Raw genomic sequence first — 26,284 nt, forward strand, 5'->3', positions numbered from 1 at the left:
CGTATTTTATAGCAAAGTCAATTGCTTGACTCAATATTTAAAGATCAAGTAAGTTGAGCATCAATTTCTTTACTTCATATTGTAATCCATAGAGAAATTGGCTAATAAGTGCAATATCATTCCACTTGATATCAGTTATAAGTTGTCAAAATTGTGAAGCATATAGCATTACAAATCAATTGTCTTGTCGCAAAATATGGATCTTATTGGTTGTAATACGAGTTGCATCATGTTCTCCATACATGGACTAGAATTCTACCAAAAATGCCTCTAGATTATCCAATATTAAATCTCGTCATTTATAAAATAATAAAAACCACGATAGTGCTGAATTTGAAAGAAGTGTACTAATGAATCTAACTTGTGATCTTGGAGTTGGATAGCTTTGAGGTTGAAGTTGAATCACAAATTTTACTTGATTGATAAATCCTTAAAATTTGGATCTTGTATCATCAAACTTCTTAGACAAAGTAACTCTTAGTTCTTTAATACTTCAAGGATGTTCCACCATGGGTGGAAGGACATGATTTGGTGTAGATGTTGAAGCAACTCTAATCATCTCTATATCTTCACTTCCTACAATTCGTCTTGATCCTTGTAGTAGTAAGCTAAGTTGATGCAACATAAGCATCAAGTCCCTCAATTGTTCTTGTATTTGTGCCATTGCACTCTTCATTTCAATAAGCTTTGCCATAATAATACTCAAAAAAATATCTAATATCACTCAAGACAAGTAGAAAAAAGGACTTGAGGATAAATAAAATATTAAGAATAATATCAATTTAGAAGAGGATAATCCACAACTTCTAATATGCTTATATCTTATCATGAGAAAGGGGTAATCTATTCTTAATCAAGATAAGACAAAACTTTGATATTGTAAGTTATATTGTATATTCTTGTCAATCTTTCATGGACATGAACTAAAAGATGATGCATAAAGCAATGAAATCCATATCAAAGAAAGAGTAACAAAATAAAAATAAGGAAGTACATATATTAAAAAGAAACTGGAATGACTTATTGTCAAAAGACAAGGAAAATTGAGATTCTTGAAACTAGACTAGAAATAAGAAAAGAGTTGAGAAGAGTGAAGAAGGCTTCACTCTTATCTCTATATATACTATCTAACTAGGGGCTACATGGCGAAGTTCTATAGGACCTCTAATATGTGTTGACTTTATAAGATACATGCCTTACCTTATAAGATAAGTTTTTCTACATGTCGGCTACATAATTAGCTTGACCTTCAGGCTAATAATATGTGTGGCACATGGCTAACTTATTGTCCATTTTTCTAATCCAAAAAGTTAATTATAGATACTTATAAAGTCAAAGCAATGTCTATCAAACTTCTAAGAAGCTTCTACAGAAGTTATTATAGAATTAGCTTACTTTTATCTACTTCTAATGACTTCTACTTATTTATACAGGTGTTTATTGGCTTATATGTGTATGTCCAAGATAAGTGGAGATGATGGATTAATTTCTATAAGTTTTGAAACTTAGAGTCCAATAAAAGGTAGAATTTAGAAATCTAGAAATATTTGAAGAGGCAATTAAGATTGTAGAGAAGATTAATATCATAGATTTCAAAAATTACAGAGCACAACCTATAGCACAAAGTCTTATGGTACTATCTAATACTATGGCACAATAATCAATGCCAATGAAGATTGATATCCTACAAGGATCATTGATACTACAAAGATGACATATATTAGTATAAAAAAAATTATATTTTTATTATTGAAAGCTAAGCCATTAATTCAAAGGTTATTTAAAATATCAAAATTTCATCATCAACAAAACAAGGTGGATTCATAGTCTTGAGACTTACCAAGTTGATTATGAAATAGAGTACAAAAATGAAGCTCTCTAGTAAAGGCACTGAGAGCTAATACTGGAGATAGCTACTATCTTTCAAAGACAAATGGCATGGCATCAAATAACTATAAAAAGATTTGACTAGTGCATCTAATAGAATATTAAGAGGACAACTATGTTGAATATTTGTAGATTATAACTCTACGAAAAATTACATCTCGATTGAAATTACTGATTCACTTAAGATTAAAACAAAGATATTCAAAAGAAGGAGTATATATCTTACAGATTAAGAAAATATATTAAATAAGACATATGGAGAAAACACCTTAAGATTGACAAATACCTATATCATAAGGAAGAAATTCAAGATAACAAAGCTAAGATATAATAATATCTTTGATATGCCATGGCTATAGATGAAATATAAGCAAGTTGATCAAGTAGCAAGAACAATCTTCTTTTATAGATGGTGGATACAAAATAACTCTTTGTACTTGTACATCATGTGAAGAAGAAAAATAATCTATAATTAAAGATTTATTTATATAGATGATCTTTATGAAGAAGCAAATTTAGCATAAGCAATCATTGTATATGGTGGTTTCAAATCTTACATCAGTGGTGAAAAAGTCAATCAAAAGAATAAAATGAACAAATCAACTTATACAAAAATATCTCAATGTCTTTTCAACCAATCTATTTACTGGTATGGCTCCTGATTGAGGTGCTTCTTTTCAAATAGAACTATTACTTAGAGCCAAGTTAGCAAGTCGACTAATTTATTGCATAGCACCAAATGAACTTAAAGAGCTACAAAAAAATGTTAGAAAAGGGCCTCATTTGAAGAAGCACATCACCATAGAGAGTACCTGTATTCTTTGTACCTAAGAAAGATGGTGGATTTTGGCTTTCTATTGACTATCAAGGCCTCAAGCAGCAAACTATAAAAAATACATATATACTTTTACATATAGATGATCTTTTTTATAAACTTTGAGGTACGACTATCTTAAGCAAATTAGATCTTTAGAGAGGATATTGGCAAACATCTATTGCAAGACAGGATATTGAAAAGACAGTATTTTATACATGCTATGGACATTTCAAATGATTTTTTTTACCTTTTGGCCCTATTAATACTCTAGTTTTTTTCATAGGTTACATGAACAAATTATTTTGGGACTTTTTGAACAAGTATGTAGTTGTTTTCATTGATGGTATCCTCATATATAGTAAAATCTCTAAGGAACATGAGCAACACCTATGGAAAATACAACATTACCTACAAGATAATCACTTCTATTGTAAGCAATCAAAATATAAATTTTTGAAGTTAGAAGTCATCTTTTTGAAGCATGTAGTGTCTTTTATAGGCATGCACATAGAGTAGGATAAGATAAAAGAAGTGGAAGATTGGCCAATTGCTAAAGATGCTTTAAAAGTCTGTTCATTTTTAAGTGTTACTGCATATTATTGCTATTTTTTTTAGTAATTTGTATACATTACTGCGTCATTAACAAACCTATTGGAAAAAGGTGCTCCATTTGAATAAAAAATTAAGCAATAAAGTACCTTTGATAGGTTGAAGGAGGCACGCATTACTGCTCTAATATTACAATTGTATGATTTCAATCTTTCTTATATACTTGAAATTGCTGCTTTTGACCTTGCTATTCGAATGGTCCTTCAACAAGACTTTAGTAGAGGCCTTCAATTTGTGGCATATGAATCATATAAGTTTAGAAGGGTATAGCATAATTATTTTAGATGTAATCAAGAATAATTAATAATTATGTATGCCACAAAGATGTGGTAATACTAATTATTGAAAAAGCTAGTGGTTGTTTGGACTGACCATCAATTTTTGTATACAATTTACATCTAAAAAATATAAAATCACAATATTATTGTTAGGAAGGATAGTTTTTTTTCTTTTTTTTTTTTTTTTTTTTGATATCTAGCCTGAGTACAAAGAAAGGCGAGAATATATTACACCAAAAAACTTATCATGAAGACCAAACTTGAAGATTGAATCGAGAGACAAGGCAAAAATTATTACCATTAGTAGTGTCATTTCAAACCTAACTAAAGAGGTAGAATGGAAGGAAGCTATACATCAAGATGTTTATTTTAAGATGGTTAATAATCAATTGAAGCTGTGCAATACTCAATATTAAAAATATAGTCTTAGTAATGGTTTTCTCTATTTCAAGAAGGAAATTTATATACCTAATAATGTTATACTTTGGACGTTGTCGAGATAGAGAGAATTTGCTTCAAAAAAGCGCTGGACTTTTGGCTGCCACTAAATGTTCAATCAAATCTAAGATATAAAAATATCAAGTTTATATATATATATATATATATATATATATATATATATATATATAATATTTTCTCTTTTTAGGGCAATTACATCAACACATAAGTTCAAGTACCAAAAAAAATATCCAAGTGTATGATAAAGTATCTTAAAACCTTATATATTCTTAAGAGAAATGTATCTTGAACTTCAATAGCTTATATCTCATGATTGGATTATCCAAACAATATAAAACTTTATATAAAGTACTAATATACGTTCAAAAACTACCACAAAAAAATTCAACTACAAATTAGTTACAGATCTTGAGATATCATCAAAACCCTAACAATAGCTTTAAATCCTAGCTTACATACACCCACGTGCTATTTTCTTTATATCTCACAAAAAAAGTACTCAAATACTATGAAACTTTAATCTATAGCTTTTTAACCTAATAACTCATACTTATGGAAATTTTGAGCCAAAAATTTGTCTAGAAACTTAAGATATGACTCCAACCATTACTATCAACAAAATGATTCACTTACTACCTTTGAATTACATGTGCTGTCTTCAATGCCCTATAAATCCTTTATCTAGACTTAGAATTCATCAAATAGTATATGAAAAGTGTAGCCAAGAAAGTGTTCTTTCCAACTCTAGTTGCAGATCTTTTATTGCTCTCTATATGCACATGTTATGCATCAAAGAGTGACAGTAGATACAAATTTAATACCTTAACTTTGAACACCTAAATCTCCTTCACAAAAACTCGAAATCATACAAACTCTTCATCCAAATTATATCCAAAATCCTGAACTTGCTGACCTTAGCCTCCAAAATTCGAATGACTTCAAAAAAGAAACCCTAATTCCTAATAAGGCCTCGGGCAGCCTCCTTGAAGCCCATCGGGCATGGCCTTTGACCAATAGGAATGAAGATCCCCATTCCTTGCCTTCATCCAACCATGCCTTGCTTTCATCCCTTCTAATAAGCCTCCTAATAGTTTAGACTTTCATCTTTAAACTCTAACCTTCTCTTAAGCTTTATACTAGATATCTAAATCCTACATAATATAAACACTATAATCAAAATAGATAAATCTCTAAATAAATTTCTTTATATCAATTTTCTTTAAATTTATTTACTAACCACTCTAATCTACATGAAGACTTAGAAACGTATTATATGTCTTAATTAATTTTTACATACTGTAAGCTTTTACAATACGACAACATACATACTTGAAAAGAGACATGACATCTCAATATCTAGACATCTAAGGCAAGAAAAGACTCTAGAATGGATCTCAAGGACATAGTTTTGGACAAATTTGGATTATAATATTCAAGCTTTTTTACACTCCTATGAGTCATATCAATGTAATAAAGTACATAACATAATATTTCCTAGACTATTGCACTCAATTCTACTACTTACGGCATGTTAGAATGAGATGACTATGAATCTTATTTCATATTTATCACAGACGCCTCACAATCACACTATGGTTGCCATCTTTGTGGATAAATTTTCAAAGCAATTTCACTTGGCCATCGTAAACTCAAATATTGATGCCTCAATACTTATACAAATCTTCTTTGATACTATCTTTTGTTATTATAGATTACCTTGTGTCATTATTTTGAATTGAGATCCACGCTTTATGAGAAGTTTTTGGCAAGCCTTGTTCAAGCTACTAAGCACATGTCTTGTTATGTCTACAGTCTTTCATCTCTAAATAAATAAGCAAACAAAGCATGCAAATTGGACCTTAGAAGTTATGTTATGGGTATTTTGATAATTCAACATAATGATTGGGATGAATACTTAATGCCCTTGGAGTTTGCTTACAATGATAGTATTCAAGCAAGTACTAGTCATTCACCATTTTTCTTTAATACTAGTCAATATCCGATTATGCTAATAATTCTTTATTGTTCCATCAATATCAACAACCTAATAACAAAGGAATTTATATAACAGCTTATAATGGCCTTACAAGAGGCATAATATTATCTCTTTACTACATAAAACTAATAAAAGTAGTACACTGATAACCACCAATAATATAAGACCTTTTTGTATTATCAGGAGGGTGATCAACTCTTACTTTTGAATGTCAACTTGCCACTTGATACATTAACTCAAATCTGTAAATTGGTACATTAGTGGCTTGGACCTTTTTATATTTTTGTAGTGATTTCTGATGGCATATACTTCTTCAAGCTTTTGCCACATATTCAAATCCATTTAGTCTTATATATTTTGTAACTGAAAGAATTCTACACCAAGTCAAAATGCTTTCCGGATTGACACCAATTACTACCACCACTACTACCAATTGTAATTGATGATTAACAAGAATATGAAGTAGACAACATTTTGGAGCATTGCTATCTTTGCCATGGCAGTGGACATCTACAACTTCAATACAAAGTTTTTTAGAAAGATTATCCCATCCATGATACAACTTGAGAATCTACATAGAACCTCATCTATTGCCAAGAAATAATTTGGAGATACCATCAAAAATAAAACAAGGACATTCCATATTAGTAGAAAAGAATTAATTGTAATAGGATATAGATAAGATATTTGTATTGTTGACACATAGAGATAGATATTTGAAACCATGTTTGAGAAGTTATGGAAGTTTTTAGAATTAGAGCTAGGTTAATGGACCATATAGGGTCCATCATAGAACCTTTTAGAAGAAATTTAGGATGATTATTCAAGTAAGATCCATCATCTAAGAACATTTTAGAAAGTCTAGGGTAGTAAAACAAGTATAAATAGGATTAGCCAAGGCCTTTCAATGCATCTAATCAGATATGGCTTTGGACCTTCTTTCTTAATAAAGTTTGGTTTTGCATCTTCATATCCAATTTTATTTTATTCTATTTTTGTTTGTTTAATTTTTTCTTTTGTATCCTATTTTATTTAATTCTATTCAGTTTTATTTTAGGCTATTTTATCTTACTTTATGATGAGATTTTATATTGGTGTGGATTAAAAGAATCTTAGGCTCTTAAGATAGAGGGGTCATGTTTCAACTATTACTAGTTATATACCTATTGAGTTGATATTGCACCAAAAGTCAATTATGCATATAGAAGATTTTGTAACTACTTGAATATTGTTGGATTGAGAAGATAGAATGATAAGAAATAGATTATTAGAGCAAAAGATTTGGTAGCTTGAAAATTTATCTAAAGATCAAGAGATTGTATTTGAGAAACTAAAGGCTAGCAAGTTGAGCAACAAAGAGAGGTTTGACAAAACCCATCATTTGAGGTCTAAACTAATTGAAGTTGGAGATTAAGTGTTAATATTTGATAGTAGTTTAGAATATCAACATAACACTCTTAAGAATTTTTCTCAAAGATAGTTAAGACCATATATTGTGGTTACAATATATTACAATGCTACTTATTTGATTTATGAATTGAATGACATAATGTTGAATATACTTGTGGCTGAAAAGTAGATTAAGTCATGTAAGAGAAGAAATGACAAATTTATTTCAAATAAACTTTTAGATGTTAAAATATTAGATCTAGGCCAAATAGAAGATGTACAAAGAGATGGAGATGAAAAAGAAGACATGGATAGTTAGATTGGCACATATTGGAGGATATATAGGTTCAGAGGGAGTAGACATTGTATTAAAAAGTGATATAATATGTGAAAATAATATAAAATATTATAAAATTTTAAAGTATAATTAAAATAAAAATAAAAATAAAATAAAAATAAAATACTTAACTTATTTGTTTAAATTTGTACTTTAAATTTTATAATTAAAGAGAGAAGTCATAGGATTTATTAGTAAGGGGTTTAGAAGGCTTTGGTATCAAAAATATAATATTTTGACTCCTAGGCCATCTCATGTGAATGGATAAGGTGAGTGATAGAGGATTTCATTCCTATTGGTTGAAAATCATGTCTAATGAGTTTCAAGATGTTGTTTGAGACTACATTGAAGTTTGAGACTTCTTTAAGGTAGCCTATTTGAGATAAGTTAGACCATTTGAGGCAAAAAATTCACTCAAATTTTGGAGATTGGATTCAAAAAGCTTATGTTTTGGATTAGAAGTGAGTGAAAAAAATATATAATTTGATATTTGTAAGTGAAAGAAATATAATTGTTTGAAGTTAGAGTGTAAATTTGGTTCTTATTGTTATTCTTTTAAGTATATAGAAAATTGTAACAAGGCATCGAGGAAATAAAAAGTGAGGTTCAAAAGCTCACTTAAAGAATTAAATTTTATATAAAAAATTGATACTTTTTAATCTAAAATAAGAAAAAAAGAGTTGTTAGAAGTTAGTACTTTAAAATTGGAATTCGTAAGTGAATTGTTTTTAATAGAGGTTTTGTTTTGGACCATATGTTAAGTTTTTGGATGAGTTTTTAGCTCAAAATTTCCACAAGTATAGATGACTATGTTAAAAAGTTATATATAAAAAACTCATAGTATTTAAACATTTAATTTTTGAGATATGATGGAATTAGTATATAGGTGCATAGAAATTGACATGTTTAAAATTTGTTAGAAATTAGGTGATATTCAAAATCTTGTAATGAATTTATAGTTGAAGTTTTGTATGGAGGTAGTCAAAATTATAAGTTAACTTGTGGAGAATTTTGAATCCAATTGGATAGTTAGATTAGAAGTTATTTAGTAATACATATACAAAAGAGATCTCCATAAGAGTAGAAGTGATTTTAAGATATCTAGTCACATCTTAGGTACTCTTATGCATCTTAGACTTATATATTTTATGTAATTGTCTTCTTGAAGATATTCTATAAATAATATTTGTATTTTATAAACTTACAACTTCTTTGAGCAATTAGTAGCAAACAAAGGTCTATTATTTTCTTGAAGCAAACTCTTTCTATTACAACACTGATGTCAATTGCCTATTCTACATTATATCTAATAGGAATTACATACTCTATAAATATTTTGTAGTACCAATAAATAAATAGTATATATATTTTTTTCAAATAGATAGATAAAAAATGTTTCATTTAATAAAAAAAGATTTTATTTTGAAAAAAAATTAATTGAAATTTTATTAGTATATTGTTTATTGATTTTTTAAAAATATTTTTTCTTATTTATGTATTTTTTAACTATAAAAATGTAAATTTTGTAAAATTTTATTTTAATTTTTATTCAAATTTTTAAAAAAATTATATTTTTGATTAGTGCCCATTATAATAAAATAATATAAAAAAATTAAAAAGATAATATTTTCTTCAACAAATATAAAGAAAGCTTCTCTATTACTTTTTTACCAACTAATATATATATATATATATTAAAGAAGCAAGACTAAAGCAATCTTTTATTTTTTCAATGACTTTTTTATGCTGTAATATAAGTCACAGTTTCTTTAATTCCTTATATACTCTTATATCTCCTGACTTGATAAATATATGTATTTTCTATTTTTTTATTTTTTATAATTTTAAATATATATATATGTTTAGATGCATACCTTTAATAAAAAATAAAAAAATACTAAATAATAAGAAATTTAGAAATTTAAAAAATTAAATTAGAATGAAAATATTTTGAAAATTTTATAAAATATTCTCAAAAATCATTATATGACAAATTAACTAATCTAATGAGTGATTTTTTATGCCAATATTAACATAATAGAATATTTAGAAATATATGTATGCTTATAATTTTTACTTATTTATTTTAAAAAATATATATTTTCTATTATTTATTTAAAAATAATATAAATATAGATATAAATAAATATAAATATAAATATATAAATATATATTTTTAAATTTATTAAAAAATAATCATAAATAAATTTTAATATTTTTACAAAATTTATTAATTACTTTATAATTATTATAGTAATTTTAATTTTATGAAATTATACCACTATTAAAATTTTAATTTTTTTATACTAAATAATTTTTTTTATTTGATTAGAGCTTTGATAGAATATAAATATATATACTTTTAATTATAACACAGTAATAAAAATAAATTATTGTGTATTTTAATACTTAATATTTAGAATTTTTTTATTATTAAATAGAAAAAACTAAATTTAATGAGTAAAAAAATCAACAAGTTCAATTTTATAAAGTTGAAAGTATTATAATTAAAAAATTAGATAGAATATTTAAAATATGAATGTAAAAGTGGTATTCTAGACTTGCTTGAAATATTAATTCTAAGATGATAAAAGAGGTGTTTTGAGGACTTAATAATATCAATAAATATTTTATTAATTTACTATAATTATTTTATGATTTTTATTTTAAAATTAAAAAATTTAGATAAATAATTAATATAATTTTTATAAGAATTATTTTTATGAATTTAAAATAGAAATAAATATTAAATTATTTTTTCTTATTTTTATGCTTAAAAATTATTTTTATATAAAATAATTCAAAGAGAGTAATTTTACTACTTATATATCTATGTATATATATATACACACACACACACACAAATGTGTGTGTATATCTATATATATATATATATACATATATCTATCTATCTATCTGTCTAAGGTGTTATTAATGCCACAACTTTTCATCTATTACATGTCATTATAGTTTTTCTAATATCACTATAGGCTATGCTAAATTTGTGTTGCATACCACAGTACATTTTATGGAATTTTGTTAGTACACACCACTATAATTAAAGTACACATTCTTTATAGATGTGTATTCTTTATTCCAAAAAATGTATTATAATGTGAAATACAAGTTTAGGACAGTTTGTGGTGACATTAGCAATAATTGTGATGATATGTGATAGATAGCAAGTTGTAATAGCATTAGCAAAAACTGTGGTGGCATTAGCAATATCTGATTGATTGATATATATATATATATATATATGTATATAATATTATATAGACACATATCAAATCCATTTGAAGTAAAAAACTAATGTTCTTTGAATAAAATAACATGTCCATTTTTTTTTAATTCCATCCAAGATTTGTTGAGTTATCGTCATGAAACCAAAGTGTTCATGCAACCAAGTGAAAATCAGTCGGAGCTCCAGCGAAGGAGTAGCGACGGAGACACATTGCCGTCTGTCTGTTCGTCCACTCATTCGTCTAGCCTTTGGTTCATTCGTTCGTTCGTCCGCACGCCATTTCGTTAGATCAGGCGCCTGCATCATCGTCGTCGTCGGGCAGGCGAGGGGAGGCATCCAAGGCATCGTAAGTGTCGTGGACGTTGCCCGACAGTGGGGAACGCCACCTCAGCTTTTCGGCTCTGCCCGGGCGCCACGTCGACCCCGGCCCAGCCCGGAGGAAAAAGAGAAAGTGAGAAAAAAAAAAAAAAAAAAAAAGTGAAACTCAAACAGAGAGAAAGACAACACACAACAACTGCTTTTGTTGCTTTTGCCAGACCTCGGTTTCAGTTCGGAACTGACCGTAGTAGTCACCCCTCTTCTGAGGGATTTGTTACATGAACCTGGGCCAACTTACTTTGTATGAGGGGTTTGAATCCTGTTCCTCTTATCTCACAACGGAGACCATTAACAAAAGTATAATAAGCATTAGTTAAAAAGAATAAAGGTGAAAGTGAAAAAGTGGAAGAAAGTGGAGGTTAGGGGGAAGCTTGAAGGGGACTCAAGGGAGGGCTGTGGGAGAGGATACGATGGTGGCAGTAGCCAAATATCTCATTGCAGCTTATCCGGCTCTTTCAAGCTTTTTCTTCTTCTTCTTCTGGCTGCTCGTTCTGCATTGAGTAAAGTGGAGTAATATAGAGGTCATCACCGACACCCCACACATGGCCCCCCTTTACTTCCACACAAACCAACCCCACCCCCCATACCCCCATCTACCCAGTTCCATCACCAAAATGAAAAGAAAAAGAAAAGATACAAAAAGAGGAAGGGAAAAAAGCAAAAAGGAAGGACAGAAGGCTTCCAATCTCACCTGGAGCAGGCACACAAGGCAGCAGAAAACTTTTCCCAACCAGGCCCTGCTTGCTTGCTTGCTGTCAACTGGTCTGTCTCACTTACCAAGCATTCTACTCTCTCTCCATTCACTGGGACTCAACACCTACTGAACACACACACACATATGTATATATATATATATATATATCCCTGGGCTTGTACTCGCCGCAATGTCAAGCTCCGACACTACCGATGCGAGCTGTTCGGGTGTTTCAAAAAACTTTGGTCTCGTGGAGGGGGGAAAGATACACACACTCAACAACAACAACAACCCACAATCCACAACCCACACACATACACGCTCCCTGGGCTACTGCTGGCCCTTCTGCACTCCTTCACAGCGGCGTGGAGGGAGTGGTCCTGCCATGCCATGGCTTTGGCATAATGTGGGGAGAAGGAGGCGTAGCAGGAGGAGTGGCAGAGCCAAACTAGCCGCTGGGCCTGCAGCGTTACGCAGAGGCATCGTAGCCTCTGTGGAAGATATGGGATTTAAAAAAATAAAAATAAAAATAAAAAATAAAAAAAACCAAAAAAATAAAAAGAGAAAAAAGAGAAGAGAGAGAGAGAGAAAGAAAATTTGCAAAGATGGCGGTCCTTGATTCAGTGAAGGGGAGAACGAGAGGAAGTCTGGGACAAGACGGACGAGTAAAAATATACATTCATCTAAGGAAAGGAGGAAGGCAAAAGGAGAGAGAGAGAGAGAAAAAAAAAAAAAAAAAAAAATCTTAGAAGAAAAAATCGATGATTCATACGAAGCGCGTTTCCTAGAGCTGCATGCTTATTGCGCGTTGTCCGACGCTACCGTAGGAGAATTTGATCTCTCCCAAAAGCAGCGAGAAATTTTCGAGGGGTTGGGGGGGGGGGGGGTTGGGGAAAGTGCCAGCCAGCCAGCCAGACCCCCGCAGCAGCAGCAGCTCTACGTGAACGTAACGTAGGCCAGGTGAAGCCAAGTTTAGAGGCTCAATTTCGGCGGAGGCGCATCAAACCCCCATCATTCGCTTCATCATGGCGACGCCACGTTTTCTCATGGGAGGAGGAGGAAGAAGTAGAAGTAGGCGCTGGCATGAAAGAGAGAGAGCCCATGAGCCCATGAGTCTGTGCGATGGATCGCAAATATGCTTTTTCCTTTGTGTCCGTGTGTGAATGAGTGAGTGAGTGAGCACTGGAGGGTGGATTGTTCCAGCGTGGCCTTGGCGCCAGATCTGGCGGTGGCCAAGCACCCACCATTACCACCACACAGACGAAATGCTTCGTTCTTATGATGAGTAAGAATGAGGACTGAGGAATAAAGTTTCTGTGTTTTTCAAACTTTGACTGGAATTCATCTTGTTCAACGTAAATTGAGGGACTGCCGGCTGCTGTACCCTCACCACCTTGAGGTTGGGCTTTCTCACCAGATTGTGGCGGATTCTGTCCATGAGTGTAGTGTTGAGGTGGCCGCATTGTAAGGCAGAATGAAACTAGGGTCGTACAGATAGCGCGCGGCTTTGCAAGGTGTTGTTCAACATCTGGGACCGGGGATCTTTCTCTTGGTTAGGAGAGAAGATCTGCCGGGGTTTTGATGTCAGAGCCTCTCTTTCTGCCCCTGCTGCCCGTCAGATGTGGCGTCGCATTCTGCTTACGTTTTTTGATGTTGCTATCGCAACTATCAGTGACAAAAAGCTTGCGCTGTTTGGGTCCAATCTTTTTTTTCCTTTTCCGTAGGATTGTTTGAAACGATATATAATTTAATAATTTGTTTAATTGCATGATATCCTGGGGTAGGATTTCGGGCGAAAGCCGAATCTTCTCTTAGGATAGGCTGGTGTTGCCTTACTTGAAAGACAACCCCCCCCCCCCCCCCCCCCCCTCCCCCCGTCTCCAGTGTGTGAGATCTCCGTGTGTCAGGAGTGAGCCGTGTACGCAATTCTTGTGTTAGAATCTGGTCGGGCGATGCACCGATTGTGTCGTAACAATTGCGCTGAAGCCCGCAGCTCTGTCAACCACGCTGAGCTGGTGTTACTTCTACCTACCATCATGCCGATTCAGCATGGCGTAACGAGCTCCTGCCTCCAAGAGTTAGTGCCATGCCGATATCTGTATTTTATCGCAACTCATACAGTCGACTAAATGTGTTGCATAATTGCATTCGGAGAGGATTACCCCGAGTCCACCAGTAGAGAGACCGAAACAGTGTCCACCTTGATCATCAGTTTCCCTGGTCACTCATCAAGATCGAGCTTCGACGACGGTAGAGAGGAAGGATTTGCATCCCTGACACTGCTAATCCTAGTTTTTGCCTTGAGGTGGTGAATCAGCAGCGATGGCGACGAACTGGAATTTTGCATTGCTGCTGGTACTCACGTTAGTGGCGCTCATGACCTTCGGTCAGCCGCTGTTTCAATCCACGCCTAGTAAGTCACGATGTATGCATGCTTCACTGCTGCCTCAAACTTTTGTTTTTTGTTAACTAGAGAATGGAACAGTGGGAAAAAATTCATTTCGTCTTTCTTTTACGTCCACTATTGGTGGTTGAAACTCTTCATAATCATCGCCCGACGTCAGGATTACTTTGTGGTCTGCTTGCTTTGTTCGCCCCTTAAACCCCATTCTCGTACTCTCTTCATCATTCTGAAAGTAGTTCTTTTTTTGGTATTCGTTGTTCCTGAGGCCATCCGTTTGCTTGATCAGATTTTGTAGCCGGCGTAGAGGAACACGCGCGTTCAGATGCGGTTGAGAAAGAGAGCCTCGATGAACCGGGGGGTAGTCCCACCTTCACGGTACTGCTAATGCGGGCATATTTTTCACAACAACTGAATCCCACATGACTCACTCTGAAGTCAAGAATTGCGTAGATCTAGTCATATTTGAACTTGGTTTCAATTCCACTGTCTGCATGAAGAAATGAGTAAATGCAGTTTTTAAATATCCTCAAGCAGTTTTAAAAAATATAGTCGGCACTGGCGCATTGCTCACTGCGTTTTCTCATTTGCTTCGTCAGTAGTCTAAATCTGTAATCGAATGAATTGCGTTAACAGTTTTGCGTTCCCCTGCAGACAATCACCGAGGTCGAACCATCACCCTGTGAGTCGTGGAGATTAGTCACCTTGCGACGCGGGTCCCGAAGACCTCAGTGGACGCGGAAGCTGATACAAGGCGACGTCTCGCCCCCATCTCATGTGCAGCTTCAAAGGCGAGTGATCAACTTCAGAGGGAAGAGAAAACTCCTGATCAGACCAAGCCCAGAACTAGCAGGCCGACCCCCGAGAACGCGCGCCAGGGATGTTTCACCTGGAGCCAAGCCCACTCATGGAGCCATTCCTCGGAGGTCCGTGATAAACACTTTCCAGTCCGATCGCATGGTCCCCACTGGACCGAATCCTTTGCACAACAGCAATCGGTCTCAAGTCATCTTCCCCTAAAAGGAATCCTCATCCCTCAATCCGTCGAGGAGAGCTAATATTGCTGCACGTAGTAGTCTCGGTGCCTCACATCACAACTTCCACCAGTCGCGATTTTTGTAAAGCATTTTGGAGACAACACTGGGCCCGAAGTGGGTAACAACAATGTAAAGGTCATGAATGAAACTAGTTACAAAGATTTTGTTTGCTAGGAGATTGACACAGATAGAATGAATCCTCGCCAATCACCAACACAAAGGAACTCGCATCAGGCACTGACAACATGGAAGTTGCAATTGGAGACAAAGTCCTGTCAGTTCTATGGTTATAAACTGCAAGGTTTATTGCATCGTAGGTTTCGTGTTTTGCATCCTACTGGTCTCGTTGCTGTAGATCTGGGTTTCATGCAGTGATCGATGAGTTTTGGGTCTAGAATCTGTGGTCTGTTATGATGTGTCCCATTTCACCTCAACGATCTTACTCAGCCTCCAATGGCGACACTTGTTTTTCTCTCAAACTTCACATTCTTCAAAGAGTCGCATCCCTCGCATCTGAGAGGGCTGAGTTTGCGGCACCCATCAACCTGAGAAATGTGCTCAGCATGTTGTCGTGATGTGTTTCCTGCAAATATAATCCCCGGGTCCACTCACCAAGCACTGACATGGCCTCGGTGTACATCTCATTTGGCCTATCCTCACTTTCTTCGACGCCGTGATTTGTCACCATTCAGCTTTTGTTGCAACACAGCAGCTTGCGATTGTCTCCAAAATAATTCCCACATCTTCCTTAGCCTCCATTTCTGTGGACTGTTTGTGTGGATCTCAATTACTAGCAGATAAGGGTCTCATTTACTAGGGTGAAAAGTCGGTACTTGTATCATCGAAGTGATCAGAATGATGCAAAAACAACAAGACCCAGACTCTCATAATCTGGTGATTTGGTGTTCGTTTTTGACAACAAATCCACACACAACATTCAGATGTTCACAAAATTCAAATGAAAGTAAACATTCTTCAACCCTTACCTCTTTACAAAATACACCAATACAAAATCACCAAGACATTCTGATCATTTCAGATTCAACATGCATTGCTCAAAAACAATAAGCACACAATAATAGACAAAGTCTAATATAATTCGACTTAAAGAATTGTTTAGAATCTACATCAAGAAGTTGTGGAATTGAAGGAAGCAAGTAAATCAATTTCACAATCAAATCTAAGAAGTTTTGCTTCTATGAGTATGATGGAAATAACAATTAATATGCTCAAGAAGTTTGATAGAACTGTTATGGAGATATAACTGAAGAAAGTTCGAGAAGATTCCAACATATTTTAGGAGGTTCTAGAAGGTTCTAAGAAGGTTCTTGTAGATCTTAGAAGGTTCTAGAAGATTCTAATAGGTTCTAAGAAGGTTTCAAAAGGTTCCAATAGGTTCTAAGAAAGTTCTAGAAGATCATAGGAGATCTTGGAAGGTTCTAAGAGACTTTAGATGATTTAGAAAGTTGCAAAAGAAGAATCTTAGACTTGCTTTGTTTCCAAGCTTCATGGAAACTTCTTAAAAATCTTCTTAGGACCTAGTATATAGGAATTGAGGTTGAGGGGATCCTCAATCTCGATAACTCACTTCTTATGGTCTATCCAAGACCTTCTTGCTTTGTATCCAATTATTTTTCTAATCTTGATCTAACTCCAATTTTTGGTCTTCAATCCTTGTTTTGTATATAGTCCCTAAAAATTTATCGAGAGTGCCATAAAACAATATTAGAAGCTTGATTTTTTTGACAAAGAATGGATTATTTCTCTTTTTAGAAATACTATAGTATTCTAGAGATTGTAGATTACCCTCTTTTAGACTAATATTGTTCTTTTTTTAATATTCTTTTGGTTTTTTTTTTCTTTATATCATAGATTATTTATTTATTTATTTATTTTTTTTTTTTCCTTTGAATGTATGTATTTTTCTGATTTTCTACAGTAGAAGGTAGAAAAGTCAATATGATATATTCCAAAGAGATCAAATTAGATTCTATTATTAATGCTCTTGAAGCATTAAAGATCAGGACAAAGACTTTATCGAAGTAGAATGAAGAACTATATATGACCATACATAATGGTTAAAGAGGCAAAGTACCTCAACTACCACATCAAATGACAATAGAGGTTCCAAATTCTCAAACAATTATATCTGCTTCAACAAACATGGGAGGTGCATGTACTCAAAGTAATGATTAGACAACAATAACAACAAAAGAACCAAGAATCACCTTTCTAAAAAAGTTTGATGGTACCCACTCAAAATTTTGTGGCTTTGTAAATCAAGTATAACTAATCACTTTGCTTCAACCTCAACGATATTCCATTGAAGCATCTTAAGTTGGTTTTGTTGGAACCTTACTTTCAGATCAAGCTTTATCTTGATTTGTTCCATTATTTTAAAAGAATTCTCCTATATTGTATAATTTTGAAGCATTTTTGGTAGCATTTATAAAATCATATTGTAAACATGATAAGGTTTATTATTCAACAAATATAATTTGAAGCCTTTGACAAAGAACGCATTCTGCATCAACATATGCCCTAGATTTTTAGCAATTAGCATATGATATGAATTGGAGAGAAGATGTGTTGAGGAGCCAATTTTATTGGAGATTAAGAGACAATGTCAAGGACTTATTATTATCTATGCTAGATCTTCAAACACTCAATGAAATCATTAGTCAAGATTTGAAGTGCGACAATTATTTATTTCAATGATGATAAGATAAACATTCTTTAATTATGCTACATGTATACACTAATTATTCTGTAACTACTTCAGTGTTCAATTCTAATGAGCATTTGAAAGTAAAAGATATTCAAATTGGTGTAGTTTCCTTCAAATCTCTTTTTGAGTAAGAAAAAAGACATCGAAGGAAACTTGGCCCATGCTTATATTATAAAAAACTTAGCTACAAGGTTGATAATTATTCAAAGAAATGCCAGTGTACATATCAAATGAAGAATGTGGCCATATCATCAAAAGCTTTGCAAGAAAATAAGGATGTCCAGCCATAATAGGGACTATGCAGTTGGATTCTTCATTATCACAAACCAAAAAAGGTCATATATGCTTTGTTAGTCCTTTCTATTATTTTACTATATCTGTACAATTAAGAGTCACAAAACTAAAATATCATGCATTACTTGACTCGAGAGCTCCTGCATGTTTTATTGATGAAGGATTTTTTAGATCACACAAAATCTGTATGGTCAAAAAATCCAAAGCCATATATGTAGAAGTAATAGATGGTTGACCTCTATTGTCTAAAGACATCACTCATGAGGCAATTCCATTAGAAATGACCTTCGATAATTATAGCAACCAAGTAGTATTCAATATTGTCATATTGTAAAAAGCTTATAGTATGTAAAAATTAATTAAAATATATTATATTTTAATAAATCTAGATGTATATTAGAATGGTTAATAGATTAATTCAAAGTGAGTGGATTTAAGAAACTTTATTTTGAGTTTTATCTTTTTTGATTATAGCATTTCAAAAAAATTATAAGACCTAAATATTTAGTATGAAGCCTTGAGAGGAGATTAGAGCCTAAAGAAAAAAATCTTAATTAGTAGGAGGCTTATTGGGAGAGATGAAAGGCATGGTTGGATGAAGGCAAAGAATAGAGATCTTCATTCTTATTGGTCGAAGGCCATATCTAATGGGCTTCAAGGAGGCTGCCTAAGGACTTATTAGAGATAAGCATTTCTCTTTCAAAGTCATTTGAACTTTGGAGGCTAGGATCTATAAGTTTAGGATTTTGGGTACAAATTGGACACAAATTTTGTGTGATTTGGAGTTTTTATGAAGGAGTTATTGGTACTCAAAGTTAAGGTATCACTTTTGTATCTACTATCATTCTTTGGGGCATAAAATATGTTTATAGAAAGCAACAAAAGATTGGCAACTAGGGTTGGAGAGAAAACTTCTTCAATCATACTTTTCATGTACTGTTTAATGAATTTGGAGTCTAGATGAAGATGTTATAGAGGGTTGAAGTCAGCACATCCAAATCAAAGGCAATAAGTAAGTGATTTTATTCATAGTAATGGTTGGAGCCATATCTTGAGTTTCTGGAAGAATTTTTGGCTCAAACTTTTTGAAAAAGATAGATAATTGTGTTAAAAAGCTATATATATATATAAATTTTGTAGCATTTGAGTACTTAGTTTGTGAGATATGAAGAAAGTTGTACACAGATGTATAAAAATTAGTGTTTGAAGCTACTGTTAGGGTTTTGGTGATATCTTAAGATTTGCAACAAATTTGTAGTTGAAACTTATTGTAGTTGTTCAAAGTATAGCAATATTTCATGTAAAATTTGAGGGTGTGTAGAATAGATATTAGTTCATTTTTGTAAGATATTGATAAAATAGATTAATAGTCCATAAAATAGTCAGTTCAGGAGGATGGATGGTTGATTTAGTTATTAAAAGTAGTTATTATAGGATTATGGTTAGGATCTGGAAATCAATAGCAATTATATAGGAGTTGTAGAAGTTTGTTGGGAGGCCAGACTGTGATAGTCATGAGCCGGGATTAAGCTTGGTGCTACTTCTTTGTTTTTTTTTTTCTTTGTTGTTGAAGATTAATGGATAGTTTTTGAATACTGAGAAGTACATCTGTTGAATAAATCAGAGATTGATTTATGAATTATTGATTATGTAATTAGAATATTATGTAATTGAATTAAATGAGAAGTTATTGGAAGATTGATTATGGATGGAAGATTATGATTGTTGTTTATCGAGAATTGTGTGTGTTTTGGACAGAGGAAGTCTATGATTACAGAAATTCTGTGAATCCAGATTGGTTGGATTGAAGTCTGTTATTTCTGATGTTGGATGGAATTTATGAGTTTTGAGCAATCTTTTAAGAGTGCAAGGTTGCACACTATAGTTATCAGTTGATGAAGGAGTATTATTACTTGAAGGAAGTATTGTAGTATTTCTTAGTATTTTAGTGGTTTGGAATATAGTTAATCGTGTGACTCTAACAAATAAAGCTCATATGCTTAGTCTTTCCCTGTGTTTGAATTCCCCTATACAGGTTTATTTTGAAAGGAATTTGTAGAATAAGTAAAACAATAATTACATTTTGGCGCCACTGCCGGAGATTGACAATAGCATTCACTGTTAGGAATTAACTACCGGATGAGTAGGTGGGAAATAAGAAGCAAATTTAGCATTATATAATGAAAGATTATGATTATTAAGAATGAGAACATTACAGTAAAGAAAACATGACAGTTGAAAGAAAGACAAGAGAGAGCGCAAGCAAGAGAATCATTACAAAATGAGCAAGAATGTAAGTTAAAAAGGAAGTGTTGATAAAGTTGGATTAAGCCATGGTTGCATGCCCGTCGACATATCTGAGCATACTTAGAAGCTGACCGATCTCTAATATTTCTTACATATATACCATTAAGAAAATTGTTAAGAGCCCTCGCAAAAAATTTTGTCAACAATCTAGTGTATTTCTTGAGCTTGTTAATTGTAAGTGGAGGAAACACAGAAGAATTGGGTATTCCATTAGGTACCTTCCTAAAAGCGGAAATTGTCGATTTTATAAAAATTGGTTCCGTAGAATGGCATAAATTGCTTGCCAATAAAGGCCAATTCAATGTACTTCAAAATCCATCATTTTTACCTCCAATTCAACCAATAAACTTATTTAGGGATAATAATAGTAAATTGAGGAGGTTGAAAAGCCTGAAAAAGATAATTGGAGAAGGTAGTGGTAATTTTAATAAGAGATTAAGTGGCACATAGTCCTCTTCAATGGCGACGGGTGGTCTAGTGATTCCAATAGCAGTACAAATAGGTAATGTGAGCAATCGCATAACGAGCGTCGCTCCATTACCTACTTTTAGGGACTTTTCGGGTATGGATCTCGATCAACATTTGTCTCAATTTTTGACAGCATGTGTAGCTAATAATGGAAGAACTGAAGATATTTGGTTATGATAGTTGCCAGCAACCTTAAAGGACAAGGCGTTTGAATGATACAACTGCCAATCAATGGATCAATTTCTGAATTGGGAAGCATTGAAGAATGCATTTTTAACCCATTTTTGGTCAATAGGTTTTGAAGATCGTCTTCGAGAGAGGTTAATAAACAGCAAAATGATCCTAGCAGAGGTAGTGGAATCGCATTATGGCCAGGTGGCTGATATACTCAGTAAGTGGCTGAATCACCAAATATTGGAGGCATTTATCTTATCCATATTAATCAATGGTTTGCAAGCATCAGAGTTAAAAATGTTTGTGAAGGAAGCTCAACCCGTTACGGTATCTACATCCCTTAATAGAGCCAAGGTTTGGGAGGAATGCCATTATGATCAGTTTTTAACTGCGGGAGCTACGATGATTTTGAGTTCAAGGCAGTTATCAAAATCCAACTTGGAATAAATCAATAGGTAGTTATCCATGGAGGTTAGAAACAGTGGCCAATTCTAGTGCCAATATTCAGGGGCTAGTTAATGTCACTCCATTGCAAGCTATACCATTGAACGTGACAACAGTGTATGCTCCCTATTTTTCGTATCAACAACAAACATTAACTACGGCAGAGTTACCAATAATATCAGCCTCAAGAGATTCCAATGAAGCCTTGTTGTTGAACTTGACGAAGAAAATGGAGGAAATGGCTGTCAATATGGCCAAGGATAAAGAAAAGAGGCAAAAGCCTACCAATACTAGGACCAATGTTTGGTGCAGTAATTGTAAGGGCCATAGTCATTTGGTAATAGAATGCCCTTCACCCTCACAAATGATGGATCAATGTATATTTTACGGAGGAAAGCATTTAACAACTAATTATTAGAATTTACAAAGGCAATAACAATTTAGTAATCAGACCATGATCCCACCAACTCATTGGGACGTCAATCAAGTTCAATCGGAAAATATGTTAAGAAGGAATGGAAAGTGATTTAATCGACAAAATCAAGCATTCAATAACTTTCAAAGTTCCAATTTTAATCGGGGGTCTGTATCAAATCCTTAGCACTATGAGAAGGAGCACTAGAGATATCAGTAATATGCTCCTCCAACACCATTGAACCAAGTTCCTTCCGTTCCAACAAAACAACAAGGATCATTTTCTAACCCTACATGCAACAAGCATAGTAGGTATATACCGATGGAGACACCCAATATGCCTGATGGGGGTACAAAAAGACAACTTCGTTGTTTTCGTTGCAGAAAAATTGATCATTATGCGAGTGAATGTTTCAATCCCAGAGCCAGTGACGATTATGCGCTAGTTTGTGGGAATTACAAGCAGTCGGGGCATACTTATCAATAATGTAATGCTCTGTTCAATTTCAATAATTGGAATCAACAGATCCAAAACCAAGAAAAAATAGAGGAGATAAATCAAGATCCTTAAGATTCTCTGGTAAATCGCGTGGAATGTATCCAAGCTATTTTTACCAAGAATCAGCAAAAAGAGAAAGGACCAATTCAGCATTTGGGTGAGCTTGATGCAAAGGGCCAATTTGACCTAATTATGGAGACATCCAATCTAAGTCCTGTTACGGGCCTCTTACCTAGTATGAGACCTGAATCGGTTGGGCAACCCAATGAGGTCCCGATTATAGAGTCTTTGGTTCCATTTCAAGCTATTCCGTTCTCTACACAGTTTTGGAAAACGTCCTTTTTGTTGAAAGATCCTCTCAGAGGCGTGAATTCCAAGGAAGCTCCGTCTTCTCCTCCAATTCCGAGTCGAGGGCAGAAGAATATCTTATCTCATGGAGTTAAATTCAAACCAATGAAAAGAAAGAAGGCATTAGATATTACCCTAAATATAGAATCCTATGACACTTTTTGAAAGATCTGGATGCTATTCGGTCTTCTATTTCTATGAAGCAACTTCTAACGATTGCACCAAAGTGCCGTTCTATATTGTATTCATTGTTAACACGGCATAAGCAATGTAATAAGGAAATTTATGAAGTCAGTTTGAACCCTGACCCAGGTGCACCAACCATCAATGTTTCCATTAACGGTGTGATAATCTCTGGTGTTCAGGTAGATGGTGGTTCTAGTGTCAATTTAATGAATGCTGGTATAAAAGATGCTTTAGATTTGGAACACTTAGTACCCATGATATTAGTATTACTGATGGTAGATCATAGCCGGGTTAAACCAATGGATATTTTATAGAGTGTTCAAACTATAATTGTTGGTATTGCATATGCAATTGACTATATCTTATTTTGGCTACAATGTTCGACCTTATTGTATCTAATTTTGTTGGGACGATCCAAAATTTATCAAACAAAGGCCAAAAATGATTGGAATTGAGGTACTTTGACAACTGGCAAGGGCGTTGATAAAATGGCATTACAAATGTACCCAGTACGCTATCACGGGTAGTCTCAATTGCCAGCATTTGAATTGATGTCGAACGATGAGCTTAGCTCTGATGATGACGTAGTAGTACCAATTATGGAGGCACCCGTGGAGGCAACACAACACCTTGGAGTGGTCTACCAATGTGGAGGTCCGGGGGAGTACTTGATATATCCGACGGATTCGAAAAGCTCTGATTATTCCATCTTCCATCTTCAATCTTCAATCTTCTAATTACACTAATCTAATGTCTTCTAAAAGTTACTTTATCCAACATATCTCTATTGCACAATGACTTGCTAATATATACTTTGCCTCCATTGTTGATCTTGCAATGGTAGGTTGTTTCATACAATTCCATGAAATAGCTCCCATTCCAATGAAGAAGACATATCCCATTGTGGATCTTTTATCATTTACATCTCTAGCCCAATCCACATCACAATAACCTTGTAAATCAATGTTCTTACCACCAAGGCATAATTTGAAGTCCTTTATACATGTTAAGTACCTCAATATCCTCTTTATCATTGTCTACTATAATGGTCCAGTCTTAGACATGTATTGGTTTACAACACTCACTGCATATCCAAGATCCATTCTTGTGGCCATCATTGTATACATGAATAAGCTTACTACTGTCTTATATAGAACACTTTGCATCTCATCTTCAACTTGTGCAAACTCTTCATCCGTAAGCTTTATCAACTTCAAATTTACCTCCAAAGGCGTTTCAATGGACTTGCACTCCTCTATGTTGAATTATTTCAACACTTCTTTAATGTACTTGATTTGGCTGATTATAATGGTCTTGTTACTGCGATCTCTTACAAATTCCACTTCCAAGCAATAGTGCAACTCTCCCAAATCACTCATCTCATATTCCTTCTCTAATTTGGCCTTCATCCAATCCATCTTTTCTATATTGTTAGCCAAGATGATTAAATCATCAACATAAAGGATTATAATCAATAAGAATTTTTTAGATTGCATTACATATAATGAATGATCAGCCTCACTCCTCATAAATCCTTTATTGACAAAGAATGTGTCAATCCCTTGGTACCATATTCTTGATGATTGTTTCAACCCATACAAGGATTTTTTTAATTTGCAAGTAAGATGTTCTTCGCTTTATTGTACAAATCCTTGAGGTTGATCCATATAAATGTCTTCTTATAATTTTTTATTCAAAAAGCCTATCTTCACATCTATTTGGTGTATTTCTAAGTCTATTGCTGCTCCAATCATAATAATAGTCCTAATGATGGTGAATTTGGCAATAGATGCATTAGTCTCATTGAAATCAATACTAACAACTTGTGAGTACCTTTTGAAAACTAATCTTACTTTGTACCTTATCACTACATCTATTGTATCTCTTTTAGTCCTAAATACCTACTTACAACCAACACTAGATGAATTTGCTAAAAGAGGTGTTTATTCCCATGAACCATTATTCATAAGAGATTGGTACTCTTTTTCCATAGCCTTCTTCCATTTGATTACATCATCAGACTTCATAGCATCACACAAAGACAATAAATCAACAAGAAGAGCAAAAATTACATATCCTTCACGTATTTGAGGAAAGACCTGGTTCTTCCACCATTCACCTTATTGCCTTCTTTTTTTCAAAAGATATCTCTTTTCATTTATAGAAGAAGATTCACCTTGTTACACCCTATGTTCTTTTTCAATCTTCTTCTTTCTTAAACCTTGTCGTTTCTTACTCAATGGTTAGTATTCTTCATCATCATCATCATTATAATCTTCATTTCTTTCATTACTGTTCCTAGAAATTGTAGGAGCCTTCATTTTTTCAATTTTCTTTGACTTTTCATCTTCATTATTTTCATTGTCTTCATCTTCTTATTTTTTTGCTAAATTCAAAGATGTGTCGACAAACACACCATTACTCTCTCTTGCATACATCTCTACGTGCTCACAAGTACTCTTAAGCTCCAAAAACTCAACATCATGACTTTTGATGATCTTCTTAGTTTCTAAGCACATTAGCCTATATGCCTCAGTACCTTCATAATAACCAAAAAACACACACTTTGTATCTTTTGCATCAAGTTTGGACCTTGTATAATTTGATATTTTTACATATGCAATGCAAAATTTGAACACTTATTTCTTGTATACACAACATTCACCATAGCTTCTATCCAAAACTCATAACTAAGGTTTTTAATATGAAGCATGCTCCTTGTCATCTCTACAATGATTTGATTTGTCCTTTCCGCAATACCATTTTGTTGTGGAATGTATAGAGTTATGATTTGTCTAGAAATTTCTTTATTCTTCAAATAAACATCAAATTGCTTAGACATGTACTCACCTCCATTGTCTGTATGCAATACCTTGATCTTGCATTCACTTTTTTT

At 33.4% G+C, this 26,284-nt stretch overlaps 1 protein-coding gene across 2 annotated transcripts; it reads left to right on the forward strand.

Annotated features, from left to right (window-relative positions):
* The first annotated feature begins 14,069 nt into the window (after window positions 1–14,069).
* LOC112282029 (uncharacterized) lies at window positions 14,070–16,079 on the forward strand. 2 transcript variants are annotated; one of them, XM_024519151.3, is made up of 3 exons: window positions 14,070–14,501; window positions 14,779–14,867; window positions 15,144–16,079. In XM_024519151.3, exons 1-3 carry the CDS (start codon window positions 14,411–14,413, stop codon window positions 15,507–15,509), a joined length of 546 nt encoding a protein of 181 aa, XP_024374919.1. In that variant the 5' UTR covers window positions 14,070–14,410; the 3' UTR covers window positions 15,510–16,079. The 2 variants fall into 2 exon arrangements, with proteins under 2 accessions (XP_024374919.1, XP_073395206.1); XM_073539105.2 differs by having other exon boundaries at window positions 14,096–14,513.
* The last annotated feature ends 10,205 nt before the right edge of the window (window positions 16,080–26,284 follow it).

The sequence above is a fragment of the Physcomitrium patens genome, chromosome 1, assembly GCF_059467195.1.
Source record: "Physcomitrium patens ecotype Gransden chromosome 1, ASM5946719v1, whole genome shotgun sequence".
In the NCBI taxonomy this organism is placed as follows: domain Eukaryota; kingdom Viridiplantae; phylum Streptophyta; class Bryopsida; order Funariales; family Funariaceae; genus Physcomitrium; species Physcomitrium patens.